The sequence below is a fragment of the Cyprinodon tularosa genome, unplaced genomic scaffold, assembly GCF_016077235.1.
Source record: "Cyprinodon tularosa strain WSP-4 unplaced genomic scaffold, ASM1607723v1 ctg106, whole genome shotgun sequence".
In the NCBI taxonomy this organism is placed as follows: Eukaryota; Metazoa; Chordata; class Actinopteri; order Cyprinodontiformes; family Cyprinodontidae; genus Cyprinodon; species Cyprinodon tularosa.
The window spans coordinates 1,918,088-1,937,071 of record NW_024037849.1 but is presented as its reverse complement, the minus strand read 5'-3'; the positions used below and the strand labels follow the sequence as shown (position 1 = coordinate 1,937,071).

Here is an 18,984-nt window from a genome sequence, read left to right as displayed (position 1 = left end):
CAAACTTTCAGGCCTGGCAGTAAGGAGACCGCATTGTGCAGGTCTGCAGCGAAGGGTCCTGACAGTTCAGGTCTGCAGCCAGACCCGTTTTGATTGGTTCAAATTATCTATCTAAGGAAAACCAATTGACTGCATCAACTCATTGACTCGAAAGCAATCCCTCACACCAAGCATGCTTGTAATGAAAGTGGAGAGGAATACTCCCTTTTAACAGGAAGAAACTTCAAGCAGGACCAGGCTCAGTGTGAGCAGCCATTTCCCAAGGCCGACTAGGGTTCAAGGAGACAGAAGCAGACATACAGAAAGAAGCAGAGATAGAAAAGGGAACTGTCAACCAGCTCCACAGGCGGCCTATACCAGAAACACCGGACAGGCAGATGAGCTCTGAACCAGCTGCCAATATTTACTTACACTTTAAAAATGGCCCAATACAGTCAACACTGTTACAGTTAAGCTTCAAGTTTTTTTTTACATTTTCAGGTTTCAATCGTTTAACCTTATTTTTCTCTATAGCACTCTACGATTTTGGGATGTGAGATGCAAAGATCTGGAGCCACCAGAGACAACCTACAGCATCCCTGGAATGTTTCAACACCTGACCAGCTCATGGAAACCCTTTTTCACGGTACTCTTACCTTTGGGAGTTAGTGATATGGGAGGAACCAAAGCCTAACCAAATAAAGAATAAGTGGATCCATTTACCCTTCTGGGACTTCGAAAACTAAGGAATTCAATTTTGGAAACTAATAGAGAGATACAAAGGCTAAAATCTTGTATCCTTTGTCATTTGTCAGGTTTCACTGCCAGAGACTGAGACCGATGGAAAATATGCTCCTTTGAACTTCTGCTATGAACATCAAACCTGCACTACAGGTAAGAACACAGAAGATAGTTTTTTTATTTTAAGTGTGACTTGATTACTGTGCCTAATTCATAAGAAATGTTATAGTTTTAATTATATTACAAATATTTTTGTTCAGTTTTGCTTTTAGAGGCTGAATTAATGGGTGTCCAGAGCCTTCTTGCTCTGTCTTTCTTCTTTAAGTTTCCCAGAGCGCTGATAAGAGTCTGTCTTACAAAACAAGTCCCTTAATGGTAGCAAAGCGCTGGCCTTGCTCACTGTCAGCTCTTTGTAATACCTTACTCAGAATGTTTGAGTAGACATTGAGTGTGTCCCAGACAGTCAAGAAGAGGCCCGTCTTTGTCTGGCTGAAGGTCTGGCTCAATAACAACACTTTGCTGGCTGCTTGTGGAGTTGATTTCCTCTTATTTAATTGTTTGTTTCACTGGCCCAAGGCCGTAAACAGTTTAGATTTTTATGAATCCTAGTATGAGGAATATTTTGGTTCAACCTTAGAGTTTTGGCTATCTTATTGACAAAGGTGAGTCTTTGTTCTCTGGTCTGTATTGATAAACTCCTGCTGTTATTTTGAAAGTTAGAGGTTATAATTAAACAAGCAAAGGTATTACCAGTGGGCTTTATTCAAATTGAGTTGAATTTAAAATATGTTTGGTCCTATAGGTGCTGTTGAAACTCTTATAGATGTTGAAAGTCTAGTGACATCTATAAAACAGTAAATCAACCATGTTTTTAAGCAGAACTACATCAAGTTCTGCAGTGTTGCAATTCATCACACTCACATTTTTAGATAGACTTAATTATAGAAGATAGAAGTTAATTTGGAAAATGTGTCTTAAAGATTAACCAAAAAATCTGTTATTAAGTATACAAGCTTAACTTTCTGGTTTGATCAGTAGGGACTTTATTAACTAGATCCTATTACCATACAAAGTGCTGCCAGGCTGCATCTGTCTGGAATGAAAGACTCAGTTAGTTAGTTTTATTATCATTATTATCAATAAATGAAGTCGGATAAAAAAGAGTTGTGAGAAGCTGTGGGAGACAGATCGTTCAGCCTACTTTATATTGTTACCTAGGGCCTATTTAAAAATCAAAATGTATACTTGATTCTAAAGGTGTAAAAAGGCTTTCTTTGGCTAATGAACCTGGGGTCCATTTGACGAGGCAGGTTTAACAAATTCAGAGGCACTCAGACACTGGTGGTATGCTTTCACTGAGAATCCCGTTTAGTGGCAGTCTCTGGCCCGGTCACCTCTTCGTGGTTTTCCACTACTATTCGTGACGGCTGGAAGGCATTTTTTCCTAATCCAAACTGCAGGCACCAGAATAATATAATCAAATATATTTTGCCAGCCTGGTTTCGACATTTTAAGTCAATTTACGCGTTAATAAACTGTTTCAGTGGAGTGATCATAGCGCTGTGCATCAGCATTGCTGTCTGTCTCCCTGCCAGGTCCCATATCAGCTTCTCTTATTGGTTGATGTGGCACGTCGAGCAGCAAAACTTCAATTTTTCCAACTCCAGCAGCTGCTGCTTCTGAAGTGCTTCATGCTCGTTAGATTATCTAAAGCTTGTGAGGTGCTGCTTCAGCTGCTCAGACACCCTGCTCCTTCTGCTCAAAACGCTCTGCAGGACCTTTTGCTGCGCCTGGATGCGCATCAACCGTTGCATGTAAACTAGCTGCTTCTGCTGCCCCTGCTGCTTACGGTCTGAACGAAGCATAAGTTTATATAAAGCGGGCTATGGCAGGCTGTTTTTATATTTCTTAATAGCACACTCCTCTCTGTTGTTCCATTTGTAGATCACTAAAATAAGATTATAAGATTCTTCCTGATCAAAATCACACTGCTAGACCTAACTGTATTAAATATTTTCTAAATTACATTTTTTTTGTAAGAAAGAAAAACAAAATTATACTATTTTGAACTAAGATTTATATATCTAGTATTTACACATTTTAAATGGCCATTCTGACATTTATCAGCTAGACTTAAAATGTATTTTTGATATCTGAAAAACATTTTTTCATAGTTAAAATAATACAATAATACAATATAATACACGCTGACCAGTAACATTAGGAATATCGAGATCTGAAACTAATTTAAAGACATCCAGAAAGTTTATTCTAGTTGGGGAGCTTGCCATTTTGTTTGAAAGGATTATTTAGACAAAGAAAATATATTTTTTCAGATGTCAGGAATGCATATTCAGTAAAACTAGTACATATCAAAACGACTTGCCATAGCCTGTTGTGAACGCGATAATATTACAGGATTATTTCTTGAATGGTAGTAGATCAATACCATACCATCCCAACTTTATTTACACCGACAGGACCTAAATGCTGTACACAGTCATAAAATAAAATGCAATTATAAAATCATTGTATCTATTTAGGTAAAATCTTCTGGCAGCAGGTGAAAATGAAGTCTAAAAATGTTGCTCTAATATATAGAACCTGCAGTTCATCATGGGTCCCTCCTCATGTTGATTCAGTCTTCTTTTACACAGTAGATACTAAGTGGCTGTTTCCAGCTGCGCTTCTGATGTTATTATCCTAATAAATAGTTGTTATTAGCAGCTATCAGTCCCATAGAATGGCTTCAGATTGTGTAAGCAGGCTCATTAGATTGTTATCATCAAATAACGAATCCTAGTCCTAACCCTAATGTAATACCTTTACCCTGCAGGATTAATTAATCTATTTATGTGTAATCTGAAAATAATTTCAGTGTTTTTCATGTACTGTAAATATAACTAAATAAAAATAAAATGATCCGCATCTTGCTGATTAAACGAACCAAAAACAAGTAACCTCATGCCCTGTCAACTATTTAATTCTCTGTGAAAAAGTGCCAGTCATTTTTTAATAAGTTTCTCGTCAAACGAACATGCAATGTTTCTTTTTAGAACTAATGCGTGTAACGGACCTAGTGTAATATATATATAGTTTTTAAGCACAAAACTACAACAAAAATCTGACTAAATCAGGAAATAAAAAAACATGATTGGCTGTAATGAGAGCAGGCAGAGGAAACTCAAGAGTTTACTGAAGAAAACCTGCTACAGACCAGGTTATCTCTGGGGAGAATTTTGCTATGGTAACTGAAACAGAGGTTGAGAGTTTCCCCGTTTTTAGGTTTAGACAACTTAGAGTTTTCGGTAAACCTGCTTCGTGAAACTGACCCCTGGACACCAAAATGTGGTTGATCACTGTTAATTGATAAATTTACATGAGAAGAGGTGGTGCACCTTTTTTTTACACAGGTCCATGCTGCTCTGGATATCTCATTGCCTTGAGGACAAAAATAATAATTAAAAAAAATATATATTTTTTCTTTTCTTTTTTAATATTTTTTCATTATTTGTACCAATTAACTTGTCAAAAAGCAAAACTTGTAGAGATTTAACAAATGAAGCCTCCTATAGAGGTACGGGGAAAGGATTCTTCATTCTCATGTTGATTAATACAGTTACTTTCCCCCTTTTTTTCCAGAACCCTCACTCCTTGCTCGCCTCCCAATTGCTGTCTTCCCCTGCTGTTCTCTTATTCCTTCTCCCAACCCATTCATTAGATATTCCCACCCTCTTTTTCCTCCTACCATATTTTGAAGAGTAAAATTGCTAAACAGACAGCCTTAGTCCAAATTTTGTTATATCGTTACATTAAGCATAAGCCATCGACTCTTAAAGGCACACTATGCAACATTTTTCAGTTAATTAATGTGTTCCATAACGTTTTGGATGATTAAATGAGTCATTTCAGGTTGAACAAAGGTATTCTCGGCCGCCCTGGTGGTCTGTGGGGGAAATACCGCACTTGCAATTGCAGGAGCCCTCGGCCCGCACCCACAGGCTCAAAAGTCTTGCGAGAGTCGGTCTTGCTTTACCGCGAGAACTGCTACACCCCCCAGTTAAATTATGAATAACAATAATAGTCAATCGTTTCGTTCGCCTGTCTGCTAAGCTTAAAACAACCGCGCCTGGCTTGAAGGAGAAACCAGGAGAACAGCTGTGCATATTTACGACAGTGCATTTTTACTTTCGCCCTCTGGGGGGAGCCTCGCTGGAAAATCAACACCAATTGCATAGTGTACCTTTAACTGTTTGTTATTTTTTATTAAGAGGCTTTGCTATTTTGTTCGTTTCTGGAAACATAATTGACTTTGAACTGTTTTCCCATTAAGAAAAAAGTACTGAAAAAAAGTGGCCAGACGTCCTTCCTGACTACAGCCAACTCAGAATTCCCTCGTCTACAAATCTGAAACCAATGGAAGATGTCAACACCAAGGTTTTTTTGGGAACAGAGGTACTTTTTTAAAATAAAAAAAAACAAAAAAACAAAGTGAAAATAAACTTCATTAGTAGTGTTTTAAAATCAGATTTATATATTTATGTTTCTATACATTTTAAGATTACTTTGTACCTTTTAGCCAATATCGTGACATAACATTTACTATGAAGACTTGAAAGATATATTCTTGAGAGGTTTATTCTGTGATGAGTCTCATATTGTGTGTCGTGTTTTCCACCACAAGAATGGAGATATTGTTTACACTGACTGGAAAATGGAAACCAAAGGGTCTAGCAGACCAAACAGTAAGTTGTTTAATATTCTTTGTTTGTTCTTTACTGTGTGACAATACTTTGATAGCAGACGACTTAAATAACAATGACCTAAACTATGATTTTTCCTCATATCCAGGTGCCGCACCCCTCCTGCGTTTTAACACACATCATCCGTTTGTGAATACAATGCAGAGATCACCATTCTTCAAAGACATTATTTTGACTACAGGAGGCTTGAACTTTGCCATTTGGAAAGAGGGAGTCTTGGTAACCACAGTAAAACATGTGTTTTAGGTGCCCACTGCCCAGTGTGTGTACATACACAGCTATAGGTCAAGTATTACAACATTGAATATTTAACACTGGAGGACACTTTTATCTCTATACATAGTGCCTTGCAGATTTGTTATACCCCATTGAAGGGCTTTTATGTGACAGTTTAACAGAAGGTAGAGCATGCCTGTAATGTCAAAAATAATAGATGCTTTTTAATATTCTTTTTTACAAATCAACCGACGAATGCGGTGAGCGTATTGATTCAGCCTTCTCTTTTCCATGAGTAAAGTCATGTGCATCTAAAGTTTAATTGAGTTTACAGTTAAAGCATGCTGTTAATTTCTCTGAGGTAAGAACAACAGTGAACAAAAACAGAGCGGAAATAATCAAGGAATAATGCAAAAAAGGATAAATAAATAGAGAAGGTTACAGTTACAGTAGAACAATATGGCTTCCAGAGCAATTTGAACAGTTTTACTGAGAAATAATAATTCAAGTCTACAACTATAGCTTGAGTTCCTGTACTTCCTTGTGCACTTTGGAAAGTATTCGACACTTCTTATTCAACGAAGAGTATGATGCATGTTAAATATGAAACGTCACTTTTTTTTTTTTAGGTTTAAGCAATAAATTTCATTTAAGGATGTAAAAACTTTAACATAATTTTGGAACATGCCATTAATCAGATTTGTTCAAAGAACTTCATTTTGAATCTGATATGTTGGTTGCAACTCTGGAATGTTCATCTGCTTTTTTGTCCCTGTAATGCTGCTTCATGTAGAAAGGCCCGTTGGTTGTATCAAAAAAATATGAGCAGGAGTGCACTGCGGGATGCTGGTCGCTGTCCCAACCAGCTGTTTTCTTTATTGGAAAAGAAGATGGCAGTGTTGAGGAATGGGACCTGCTGAAAAAAACCAGTAAACCAGCACAGCTTATACCACACATCAGCAAAGGCAAGATTACCTGCATGAAACCCTGGGCTGTCTCTGGTGAGAAAACACATGGGCTTCCCAATTTGAGTGTTTGTCTTTTTTAACCCCAAACTGGTAGATGTTCTTTTTAAACAACTAAAGGTTGATTCATCTCTTCTTCAGCCACCATGTACAGGAAATGGAAAGTTCACTCTCCAGCCCCTTTCTTTGTTGACTTGTATTTTTATGATAGCTATTTAGAGTTGTATTTTAGTAAGGTTTCTGCCTCAGATCATTGTATTTGTTGCTTGTTTTATTCATTTTCTTGTATTTCACTTCATTGTAAGAAAACTCTGCAAGCTAATTTAAGTTATTGTATGTTTCTAGCCAAGGAGAACTTCCTTGCCATTGCAGATGATCTTGGCATTGTTGCTGTTTTTGATATGTCAAAGTCCCAAGTTGAAACCCAGAGTCATGAGGTGAGTAAGCAAAGCCAAACTTGTTTATGAAAAGATCAAGAATAGCCTTAGAAGCCTTGATCAAGTCGCTTTCTAGTTTCAGTATCACAACAACAGTATAAATTATTTATACAATGCTTTCAAAAGTATGTATTCCCCTCAAAGATTTACTTCTCTTTTGTCTTTCCTCCAAGCAAGAATCTTAAAATATATTTTGTTATCGACTACTACAAAGAATCATTTTGAAGTTTAAATGAAAGTTATGGGAGAAAAATAAAAATCCAAAAGATACCCGTTTACTCTTTTAGCCATAAATAAATTCTTGCTTACCAAAACTGCTTAAAAAAGCCCTAACTATTATAGAGATAACATCTGTGTGTAATTTATTCTCATAAATAAAGCTTTTTTTTGTGGAGGTGTCTAGTGAACATTAGTGACCAAACAGCACCACAAAAGACCAAGAAAAATAACAACGTGATTACTTTTTGGTTATGGAGACATTGAAAGCACAGTTTGTTCATAAAGCAATAGGTTTTTAACAATATAGATACGTAGCACCATTCAGTCTGTCCTGTCATAAGAACCTACCAGGATATGACAACCCACCAGGCTGACAGGACAGTTTTTTTTCTTTAGAGTCATTGTTGTGAGAAAACCATTTCAAATTCCATGTGAAGTTTGCAACAAGGACACAGGAACATTTAGCAATAAAATGCACTTATTAGCCTTATCACCTAGAGAGGGCGGTGGGCAGCCGTCCTATGCCTTAGGGCTGTCAGTTGGGGTCTTGGGGGATCTGAGGACCTGGGTTCCTGGTGGTCTCTTGGGTTTTTGGGGTGGGTGGATGCTGTCTTGCAGCTTAGGATCCCCTGGTTGGGCCCAGTGCAGACTACTCGGGCATGGGCTTCAGGGCCTGAGCCCTGGGGTCCAGGTGCGGCCTCGATGCCACCGGGTATGCCCTTCTGCCGGTGTCTGGGGGGGCCGGGTCGCCTTGGGCATGCTGTGGTGGGGGTGGGACCATGTGGGTGGTGGTGGGTCTGTTCCCAGACTGTTGTGATTGAAGTAGATTGGTTGAGTGTTGGGGGGCTTCCTTTGTGACCCGGGTCGGGTCCAGTTGTCTCTACGGTGGTCTTCCTGGTCTCTGTGCTCCGGGATGTCCACTGGTGGACTGGGTCTGAGGTCCTCTTTGCCCCCTCCAGATTACTGGTGCGGGGCCGGTTGCAGCACCCCCAATGCATGTCTGTGCTCCTTTGCAGGTGCTTCTACAGGTTTTCCCTTGGCTTTGCAGACATTTTTTGTCTTCTACAGATACAGCAGTTGATTGTATTTGTATTTTTTCTCTTTTCTTTCTCTTCCCCTCCCCACCTTTTATGTTTGGCATTACTAATCTTACTTTTGTAATTAAAATAAATCTTAAAAAAAATGCTCTGGTTGAACTAGACCGGAATCTAACCTCTTTTGAAGAAAAACAATACTGATGGTCACCCTTAACCACCATCCTTAGAACAAAACATGCAGATCAAAGTTCAGTTCACACAGATAAAAAGCACAATAGAATCTCTTCTTAACTTCAGATATAATTCACTGCCACTGAAAATCTTAAATGTTAATAAAAATAAAGATTTACAGGCAGAGATAATTTTATACCCAAGAGAAATAATGGTGAAATCGATAACATCTTTCACCTGTTAAATAATGTGTGATCATGATAACATGTAGAAAGTGGAAAATACCAGGTGCAGTGAAACTTTTATTCAGACAGCAAGAAGAGTATTACACTGGACTTTAAAATCATAAAGATACATTCAGATTCCTGTGAAAAAATCTTCTTCTGCTTTTAAAAAGTCCAGAATATTGCAAATTGTAGTTACTAACTAAACCAAGCAAGAATTTGTTATGCACTGTAAAGTGAAATTACACTCCTCAATGTTCCATAATACAACACATTTTTATATAACCAAAAATAACTTCACAGCAGGTTAACAATTGAAAAAATAACACATTCTCTTTAATGTCTGTCCAAATAACTATGAACAGGTATCTCTCGCACATTGCTGTGGTAGCTTAAATTGGGCTTAACCTGCTCACTGTGCAATAATAAACCCTTTTAACATTCTCATCAGTAAGCTAACAGTAGGTAAACGGCAGAGATGGAAAGTAACGAAGTACAAATACTTCGTTACTGTACTCAAGTAGATTTTTCTGATATTTTTACTTTACTTTACTACTTATTTTTATGGCGACTTTTTACTTCTGCTCCTTACATTTTTACACAAATATCTGTACTTTCTACTCCTTACATTTAAAAAAATTGGCTCGTTACTTTAGTTTTCAATCATTTCAGTGGAGTTACCGTTATTATTTTTCACGTCATCAATACCAAATTCAATCTAATTGGATGGGAATCAACGTTGCATTTGACGCACCACTACAAGATGAATCGACAGATTCGGCGGTATTCATTCGCTGCAAATCATTGCAGCTTGGTGGCGGTGGCGTTAGCATAGTAGTATGGACAACGAGATGATTGAAAATGAACACAACGGAGATCTAGTCCTATTGGCAGACATCCATTTAAAATGTAGGCAACGGCATGAAAAAGTGGTTTCTACTTTTACTTTTATACTTTAAGTAAATTTATAAGCCTGTACTTTGTTACTTTTACTTGAGTAAAGAAGTTTAAGCAGTACTTCCACTTTTACCAGAGTATTTTTTAACACAAGTATCTGTACTTTTACTCAAGTACGGAAAGTGAGTACTTTTGCCATCTCTGGTAAACTGTAAAATGTCATTCACATTAACATATAAGCAGAATGTTCTCTGCAAAGCTATTGGTGGGAAGTGTATCCAAGTAGGTTTCTGCTTCAGTTTTTTGGAAATTCAGTGTGTTTTGGTTAAACCAGAAGAAGGAAGCTGCTACGTTAACGGTTAGAAGTCCTTGTTTGAGCATCACTCCCTAATGCAGCCGTTTTTCCTAATTTTGCTCACAGTTTAACATGAATAATGGAAGCATGATGGCTAGGGGTGTCCTGATACAAACTTTTCATTTCTGATACGATACAGATATTCTGGCTTTGAGAATTGGCCTATACCGATATATTGACCCGATATGATATAAGAAAAAGCTTGACGTTATTATTGCTGAAATAGGGAACAGAAGTTAACGACTAAAGGTATGAAAGCAACCGACGCATAATAAATTAACCAATGAGCCACAGAAAATTTTAACATAGAGTTTCTATTTGCGGGGTTTCTATTTGCATGAAAATATCTGAAATTGTAGATGCTGGCGGATAAAATCTGATATTGGTTTTTATTTGACCGTGATCCAATATCAATATCGGATCGGCACATCCCTAATATGGCTGACAGTATGTGTTCCTTCTTCTAAAGCATGTCTTCAGCCCTCATTCTCAGAGACTGCAGGATGTTCTATCCTACGACATGTGAACATTGGGCTTTGTGCTCTTATACAACATGCCATTTGCATCACTTTACAGTTGCACAATGGTTGAAGCCAAGTAAGAACGTCTTCTCTCACTGAAAGATGTTGAGTTCAGATCCAATGGGCCTGGGGCCAAGCTCATCACAGAGAGTGTTCTGGATAAGGTTATAAGAATAGCAGAGTCAGCAGCTTCACTGGTGTCTCTCTTGGAAGGTAATGTCACTCGGTTAGAGAGTCACAAAATAGAAGATAACAGAATTTTGCTGTGTGTCATTTGGAAAAGCAGCCTTCGAAAGAGCTTCTTCCTTTTTTTCAGTCACCCTGGCAACAAGATTTAAGGTGTTAGCCTTGTGCCATCTGTGAGATCTCAGTGGTGACAAAATCTTCTGCAAAGCAACTGAATGCTTTCACAAAATTTAGCAGCGTTGTCTATCCCTGTGCAAAACCAAAAATGCATGCCTTGATGGCTGCAAATGTAATCCTATGAATGAACGATGACACCTGTTGGGAGATGAAGGTAACACGTCCTTTAATAAATGCAGTGAGCTTCACTTGGGTGGATGCACTAAGTGGATGCATTAAATCTCTCTCCATTCATCAGTCAGTCGCAGAAATCTTGGATGCTTGAACTTAACATGTCGCTTCAAATTTCAAGTGAGTAAGGCAGATATAAGTTTGTTAAGACCCAGTGGGCACATTTTACAAAAAAAAAAATGGTTGTTTTTAAATGAATGCAAATATGAACTGTGCTTGTCATTCATTCATTCAAGCTGTGCTCTTGTTTATGTTCATCACTTGAAAATCCGTTCATTTCACCGTTCACATTATGATTGCATTCAGTAAGCAATGTTCATTGAACGTGTTCATGCACAACACTGAAAACATGGCTGTGGTAGCATTATTCTGTGGGAGTGCTTTTCAATAGCTGAGGCAGAAAAGCAAGTCAAAACAGGGTAAGATGGACAGAGCTAAATATAGCGCATCTAAAAATCAACAACAAAAACTTAACATTGCAAAGAACTTGAGCTTGACATAGATTCACTATCCAACTGGATAAAGATCCTACTCATGCACTGAATAGATTTAATCAAAATATTCCATTCAGTGGAATGATCCGGTCAAAGTCCAGACTAAATATAGTTCAGAATCTGTTATAATACATTCAAGGTGACATTCTACATCCAGTTTGACTGAGATTAGCTCTTTTAAATAAGCATAGATGTCAGTCTCTAAATGTGCAAAGCCGATAGAGACAGGGTCTTTGAAAAGAGCTGCTGCTGTGAATGGAGATATTTTGTCCTTATCATTTAATTTGGAAATTGGGAAACACTTTTTGTTGGTCCAGTCGCACAAAATCCCAATACAATGCAAAGCAGTTAGTTTTACATCTTCAAGGAATATGCAACAAGTAAATGGTTATGACTTTGTAAATCACGTTGTCATTCATACTATGTTGTGTTATTTGCAGATTGAAAGCATGAAGAAATACTTTGACCGTCATACAGAGTATGTAGAGTCTGATGAGGTATTGACCAAGAAGACTAAGGAGGTGGAGGAACTGAAGAAGAAAATGGTGAGGTCGTTTTCTGTTCTAAACCAATGGTTTTATTTGTGCGGAAACCTGAACACGAACATAGGAGTTCTAAGTACGTACAATACACAAGCATGCCCGTTTACCTTAAGCTGCCAAAAAGTAATGAAACTTTTTTTTTTTTTTTACCTTTTACTTCTTTTGGAAATGTTGCATCTAGCATCTCTAGCAGTACACACTAGAGTGCAGGGTGAAGTAAAACATTTACCAGTTTATTTATACTGTATCCTGTAACACCAACAAAAAAGCTCTAGGCCGGGCTTCTTTGTGTGCCTTTCTTTTTATCACAATTCCTCTTTTTCCTCCTCACCTCATGTTTAATTAATTCTCCATGTTATTTGATACTAACCACAGAGGACAGTGCAAGTATTAGCAGGAAGTGTCTGAAAGTCTCCTTGCTAACTTTATATGCTAAATATGTTAAGGGATACATGTTTTCATCTCAGGCTGGATGGGATATCAACTATAGAATGGATGAATAAATCTCATGTTTGTTTCCATACCAAATAAGGGCTGCTGAGCTTATCTCTAGCCTGTATTGCGTCTTGATATCTTTTAATTTAAAGGTTTGCATATCTAAAAACTGAAAATAAAAAATAATAATAAGCAGTAGCTATTAGCATCTAAAATATGATTGATAACATATTGGCATAAAGAATATTGTTTTATACAGTTGGAAATCTGTTGGAGAAAATATATATTTTGTTTCTTTAAATCAACAAAATAACAGCAAACAAGAGATAATAGCAGAACAAGCTGTTTAGCTTTAATACATTTTTTATTGAGTCACAACCCTTCAACTCTGCTGTTCATCCAATTTCTTACAGTTTTGTCTCTATTTGAGACAAAATATACTAATCCAACTATGATCAGTTTCCCAATAAAGAATAATTTGCTTAACACAGAGTTCTTTGCTTTTTTAATTTACCTGTTTCATATCTTGTTTTTTTGGTCAGCGAAATGTAGGTAATCTATGAGATTTGTTGAAGATACATTAAACAATTTGTCTCACGGATGCCATATTTAATTTTCCTCCAATCTTTGAAACTCATTGTCATCAATTCTTTTTCAACTCTTGTTGTGTTGGCAGGAACCTGATAAACCAGCCATGCTGCTGACAGACAATATAGATCCGCACAAGGAGCACAATGATTTCGTACAGAGGGAAGAAAGGATCTTAAGGAGCCTTAGCAGTTGGCCCACTGCTGAAGAGCCATAAAAAAGCAGAATACCTGACACCAGCAACTTTACAGAAAAACTTCACAACAAAACTTGTTGATTTTCAGTTAGCTATGTTGTATGAAAATTGTACTGAAATTTAATGTTAATGTTTATGTCCAATAAAAATTTTTTTCCACAAAGCATTACTCAGTCCTGAATTTTTTCAACCACCTGTAAAGAGGTACGTAATAGGTTGTCATAGTTTGCCTCTTCTTTGCTGGGAGGCATCAGCGTTTTAGGGCGGAAATAACTCCCACCAAAGCCACTCCAGTCACCAGTGTATCTGTTGCTGGGGCTGTCCAGACTTCCCGGGTGTGGGTCGTAGGACACCTGCTTTCTCTGCTTTGCAATTACTTTTTCTTTTAGCTTGGCCTTTTCCATAATAAACAAGTTTATTGGCTTTAAATCATATTCTTGTTATGTATAATAGTTTTAGACTACCAAAAAAGCAGATGAATATTCCCAGAAACCATGCTTCAACTTTGCATTTCCACTTTTATTTAAAAGGGAAGTCTTTCCTTAATTCCTTAAAACTGTATCTACTTTTGTGATGGTGGATATCGCTAAGAGATCATGCAGTATGATGCAGTGGGTCTTTCTTCTTTTCTCTCTTTCTATTAGTTTTGCTCCTACGATAGTACAAAAAGGAGAGCAGCAAACATTTAGTCCCAGTTGGACAGCCGGTGTCCTGACAGAAAAGAAAATGCAAAGAAGAGAGGGGGGTTTGCAGGTCAAACACTGCATAATGTAGGGGCAGCTGTCTATTGGCAAGTTTTCACACTGTTTTCAAGATTGCTCAAAAGGAAGGGGAGAGCACAAGGGTTGACAGAATCAATGAACGCCACAAGCACAGACTCTGGGGAAGCGGGGGTAACAGAGAGGGAACAGCTCTGCAGAGAGCTGGCCTCTACTTCACTCTGGCCATGACTCATTCACGTGGACGGCCCTGTCACTGAGCGGTCTCAGAGAGGAGGAGGGCGAGGAATGGGCTGATGTGTGGGTGCACAGAGACAGGCGTCCATATGGCCCCTGAGGCACCAACGAGGTCCTGGTGACAAAAGGAGCCAGCGCTCTCCAGTTGTCTCCACTTCAAACCTCTCTGGGAAATCTGTTTTCAGAGTGCCTCTCACTTTCTCTGTGGAGCAGCTCAGGAATGTTATGCCTGCAATCCTACACTCACCAACTAGTTATTGTTTTGATGGCTGATGCACAGAATCTCATGTAATACCCTGGGCCTTTTTAAAGCATAAACTCTAATACAAGAATGTTGAAGAGGGTCTTGGGCTGAACACCTTTTAATGTTTGGGACAATGGACAGCAGCACAGCATTAACCCAGTAACTCCCTCTGGCATAAGGGGGACATTCATGATGTGAGATTTTCCTCAGTTGACTTCTTCATCCAAGTCTAATAGATTTCCCAAACATAAAAAGAGATCTGTAACTAAAGGGGCTGTCAATATAGAATGGATTGCCTGGGGTTCAATTTTTATCCTCGGCTCTTCAAAGTTTCCATGCAAAATCCTGGGAAACAATGAAAGCAGGTGCTGTGTAGGAGGAGCTGTAAATCTGGCTTGGCGAATTAAGCCATTGCCTTGGTATTGTTCTGGCTGGCCTCTTAGCAGCTCCTGCTGGGGTGGGTGTTAGGTGGGGTGTTTTCTACTTCCACAAATCTCTCAACATGGGGCACCCTGCCCATTTAACACATGGTCATCCAAGCTGGAGCCCAGCTGCAGAGAGAGGAGAGAGAAAAGTGTCACACAAGACAATAACAAGAAAATCTGACTAATTTAACATCAAAGAACTGCTTAATTATGTTTTTTTTTTTTATTTCAAACATCTACTTTCTATAAAAAGAAAACAAATATTTTAAGGGTTATTCATTTTAACATGTCTTAGTTACTACAAAATAATTTCATCAGGCTTTGATTCATTGCTGTAAAGCAGCAAGTTTTTTCTTGTTGGAGCCTCTGTGAGGTAGGTGGTAGGTTTCATTATTTGACCTTTGACCTCATAAGAGATCAGGTGGCCAAGACACTGCTGTGGAATGTTACCCCCTTGACTCCCTTTCATTTTCTAATTGAAAGTTTGGAGTTTTCTCTTAGGCAACATGTCAAAGAAGAGGTTACTTTATCGTCATTGTGCAGGATTCAACAAAATTTCCTTTTGCAGCATCACTTTTAGAATCATAGTTAGAAATATTGAAAGTATATCATTGCAATATTCATACAAAAATATTTTTGAAGACAATAGTGTGTGTTTGCTCCATCAGAGTGAGGACCATTTTCCAATTTAATCATGAAACCGAGGAGCTGTTTGCCAAGGGTTAGGTTTAGGGCTGAGGTGTGAACTAGTTTTATGGTTAGGGCATAGAAAGAGTGACAGATGACTGAAAATAAAGGGAAGTCAATAGTCTGCATATAGTCCTCGCTACCTATAATCAAATGGGCATGGGTGTGTGTTTCTATAAATGTGTGTTCCTATTTTTTTTTTTCATAGTCCTGGGAAAACGGTTTGTTTAGGTCTGTCGGTGACTCCGAGTCTGCCAGAGGGAATGATGAAGAAAATAGGGTCCTGAGTTGGTTGGGTCGTCTTAATTCCTCGTGGCTCAACAGACTAGACGGCTCCTGTAGACCTCCTCTAGGTGTTTAATTTGGGAGGCAATGATCCACCAAGCAGAAAAGCTGCAGTTGATTTCAGCTTTTCTTTTCTCATATGCAGTGCAACTGGCATACCACGCCACACCTCTGCACAGTCAGGATGTTTTCTATTGGTAAAGGTCTTTAAACAAAGGTGAAGGGAATTTGGTCCTTCACGAAGAAAAGACTTGCTTGGCCTGTTAGATAAACAGAATTCTGTATCCTGCTCTACTTTTTCACTGTTGATGCTCAGGCCTAAGTGTGTTGTGGTCCTTAACTTCTGAGTATAGGCAATGATTTTGTTTGTCTTGTTCAAGAATGAAAGAATCAAGAGTTTTTTTTTTTTTACTGTCATTATGTTAGAATGTATTTTGAAGACAGTGTGATCCAAAGAAAATATTAGACAACGACATAAGTAAAAAAATAAAAAACGAAACAATGAAGAACAAGGACATACGTACATGGAATGTTACATCTACTATTTAAAATGAACATAAAGTGCAGTTTATGCCCGAAAGTCTACAAAATGGGCTCGAAGTCCATCCATCCATTCTCTCCTGCTTAGTCCTATAAGGGTAGCAGTGGGGCCGGTGCCTATCTCTAACAGTCTGTGTGAGAGGCAGGGTAGACTCTGCACAGGTCAAAAGTCTGTCACAGGGAGACACAGAACCCTGCAAACACACTTATAGCTAAGGGCAATTTAGAGAAGCCAATTAACCTAAAAGTTGTGTTTTTGGGCTGTGGGAGGAAGCCGGAGTACCCAGGGAGAACCCACACATGCACAGGGAGAACATGCAATCTCCATGCAGAAAGACCCCAGGCCAAGAATAGAACCCAGAACCTTCTTTCTGCAAGGTAACAGTGAAACCCTCTGTACCACTGTGCAGCCCTATGGGAAATATTGCCCTATCTAGTAAATACTGGAACGAGATTGTTCAAGTAATTTAACAACAATGGCTTTTAAAACACCTTTTTTTGTGATGTAAACAGACTATGAGAAAGCCATTTAAACTGTTACTGTAATATAACATCTCTCCTGTGCAAAAGTTCTCTAGCTCTAGGAAACTACCTCTTTTGGTGACTCTACTGATGTTCTGCCAAACTTCATTCTGGACTCTGCTGTTCTTAGACATTAATCTCCTCCCTGTGAAGCAATCCTTTTGTTGATGTTTATATTAGCTTAAAATAACCCTGATGCCTAAAGAATAAAAAATGTTTTCACCTTCAACTTACTAGCAGACAGGTGAAGTTTTTCTGTCAACACTGATTGGTAACTATGAGCGTTAATGATTTTGCTTACCTAGGCAAAATGGTCATTGTTTCTGTCAGAAGAAGGATAAATACAGAGTACGTACTACCATATTTCCCATTAGGTGTTGTGTTCTATTAGGGATCTGCTGAATTTTGCCTAACCAGACTTTTTTTGGTTTTTAGCCTAAAGTTTAAAGTTGGCTTTAATTAGACCTCAGCTCATTCTGTTACATGGCTGAGAGATTTTATTAAAGTAGCATGTTATGTGAAAGAGAAAGCTGTTATCTCTCAGTCCTACTTTTAGATGTATGGAAACACAGATGATTTTCTTTTTAATACAACATGTACTAAACGATAAATCATGCAGCTTAAGTGTTAATGTCAGCAATAACACCAGCCTCATCTATAAAGAAAATCTAAAAGAAGACTTTCCATGAACAACACAAGCCAAGTTTTCTTTGTCTTTACCAATAAGTCATTCATTTAAAATTTCATTAAAAAGTTATCAGCTCAAAGCAAGACGTTAGGGATAGAGAAAAACAACATCACTGTTTTTATGGTTTTTATCACAGAAAGCCTGCAGGAACATCTGCAAAGTGAACATTTATCTACGTATTTCTATCATTCTCCACCTATCTAGTTCACAACCAAATAGCAGAACGTTTTTAAGGACGTCCTTTCAATAATCACTTTTTAAAACTTTTTTTTACCAAATATATGAAAATAATCTTTTTTATTTACATATTTGGGTTGTTGTCGACGGGTCACAAGCCCTTTAAGTGTTTTTTTTAACTGCTTTTAGATGTTTTACTCTGAGATTAAATAAATCAAAGTGATTCAAATGCATTTATCTTATAAATACGTCTAGAGCTCATGGTCAGCATCAACAAAGTTTTCCCTATTGACAGCTGAAGAGTGCTCTGCTGAAAACAGGGAGGTGATCGTTTAAATTAAAATATGATCTGTATCGCCCTACCTTCTCCACATATCTTTTTATTCTCTTTCTACTTAAATCAGCTTGGTGCTTGAGGATCAGCTCAGAGGAAACATTTTTAACTAAAAGTTCACCACCTGCAAGTTAATAAACCAAGTTGGGCCCAAAATCTTCTCATTAAATCTGAGCACAGCAGCTGTCAAGGCCCCTTTTCCGTCTCACCTTTCACATTCTTCTTTCCTTTCCAGCAGAGAAAACCCTCATCCTGTCCTCAAGCTCAAAGGGAGAATGCTCTTTTCTGGAGGACTGGGAGGGGGAGAGGTGATGAGCAGCTTACTTTAAGGAGGGATTAGCTTTATTAAAATGAAATGGTCTAGTCCTGAGTGACAGAGCAATGGTGAAGCAGAGAAGAGGTCTGTATGACAGAGAGAGCGCCTACGTTATGTGAGGGTCAGCTCCTGAGGATCTGAAGCACCGCTGTTGTGTGCTCTCCTTCCCTCTATCCCCCACTTTCACTTCTCTTTCTTTCTCTCTTCATCTTTTTTTTCTTTTCATCTTTTCTGTTCTCTCATCATCGCTGGGGTTCAGAACAGACAGATATGTCAGCACTGTGTCAAGAGATCTGCCCCCAGGGCCTCAGATGGGCTGCCAAGTACAGGGGCAGGACTGCAGGGGGAACAGAAACACACCAGAAATCCTGAGTCTTTGGTACCATGTGTTTAGTAGCTCTAATATGGACAGGCACTGATCTGAGGAATGTGTACCCAGGTCACTTCATCTAAGGTTCTCAAGGAAAAAGAAGGAGGGTAACCATGTCTTAATATA

At 38.3% G+C, this 18,984-nt stretch overlaps 1 protein-coding gene across 1 annotated transcript in view; it reads left to right on the top strand.

Moving 5' to 3' along the window:
• Positions 1–13,743, top strand: part of dnai3 (dynein axonemal intermediate chain 3) — a 29,264-nt gene extending 15,521 nt beyond the window's left edge. Inside the window, exons 15-23 of the mRNA XM_038287105.1 lie at positions 514–625; positions 795–873; positions 5,054–5,175; positions 5,405–5,465; positions 5,572–5,702; positions 6,493–6,700; positions 7,010–7,101; positions 11,994–12,098; positions 13,207–13,743. Of these exons, the coding sequence (XP_038143033.1) occupies positions 514–625; positions 795–873; positions 5,054–5,175; positions 5,405–5,465; positions 5,572–5,702; positions 6,493–6,700; positions 7,010–7,101; positions 11,994–12,098; positions 13,207–13,335 (1,039 nt within the window). The 3' untranslated portion in view covers positions 13,336–13,743. The remainder of the gene's footprint in view (positions 1–513; positions 626–794; positions 874–5,053; positions 5,176–5,404; positions 5,466–5,571; positions 5,703–6,492; positions 6,701–7,009; positions 7,102–11,993; positions 12,099–13,206) is intronic.
• The last annotated feature ends 5,241 nt before the right edge of the window (positions 13,744–18,984 follow it).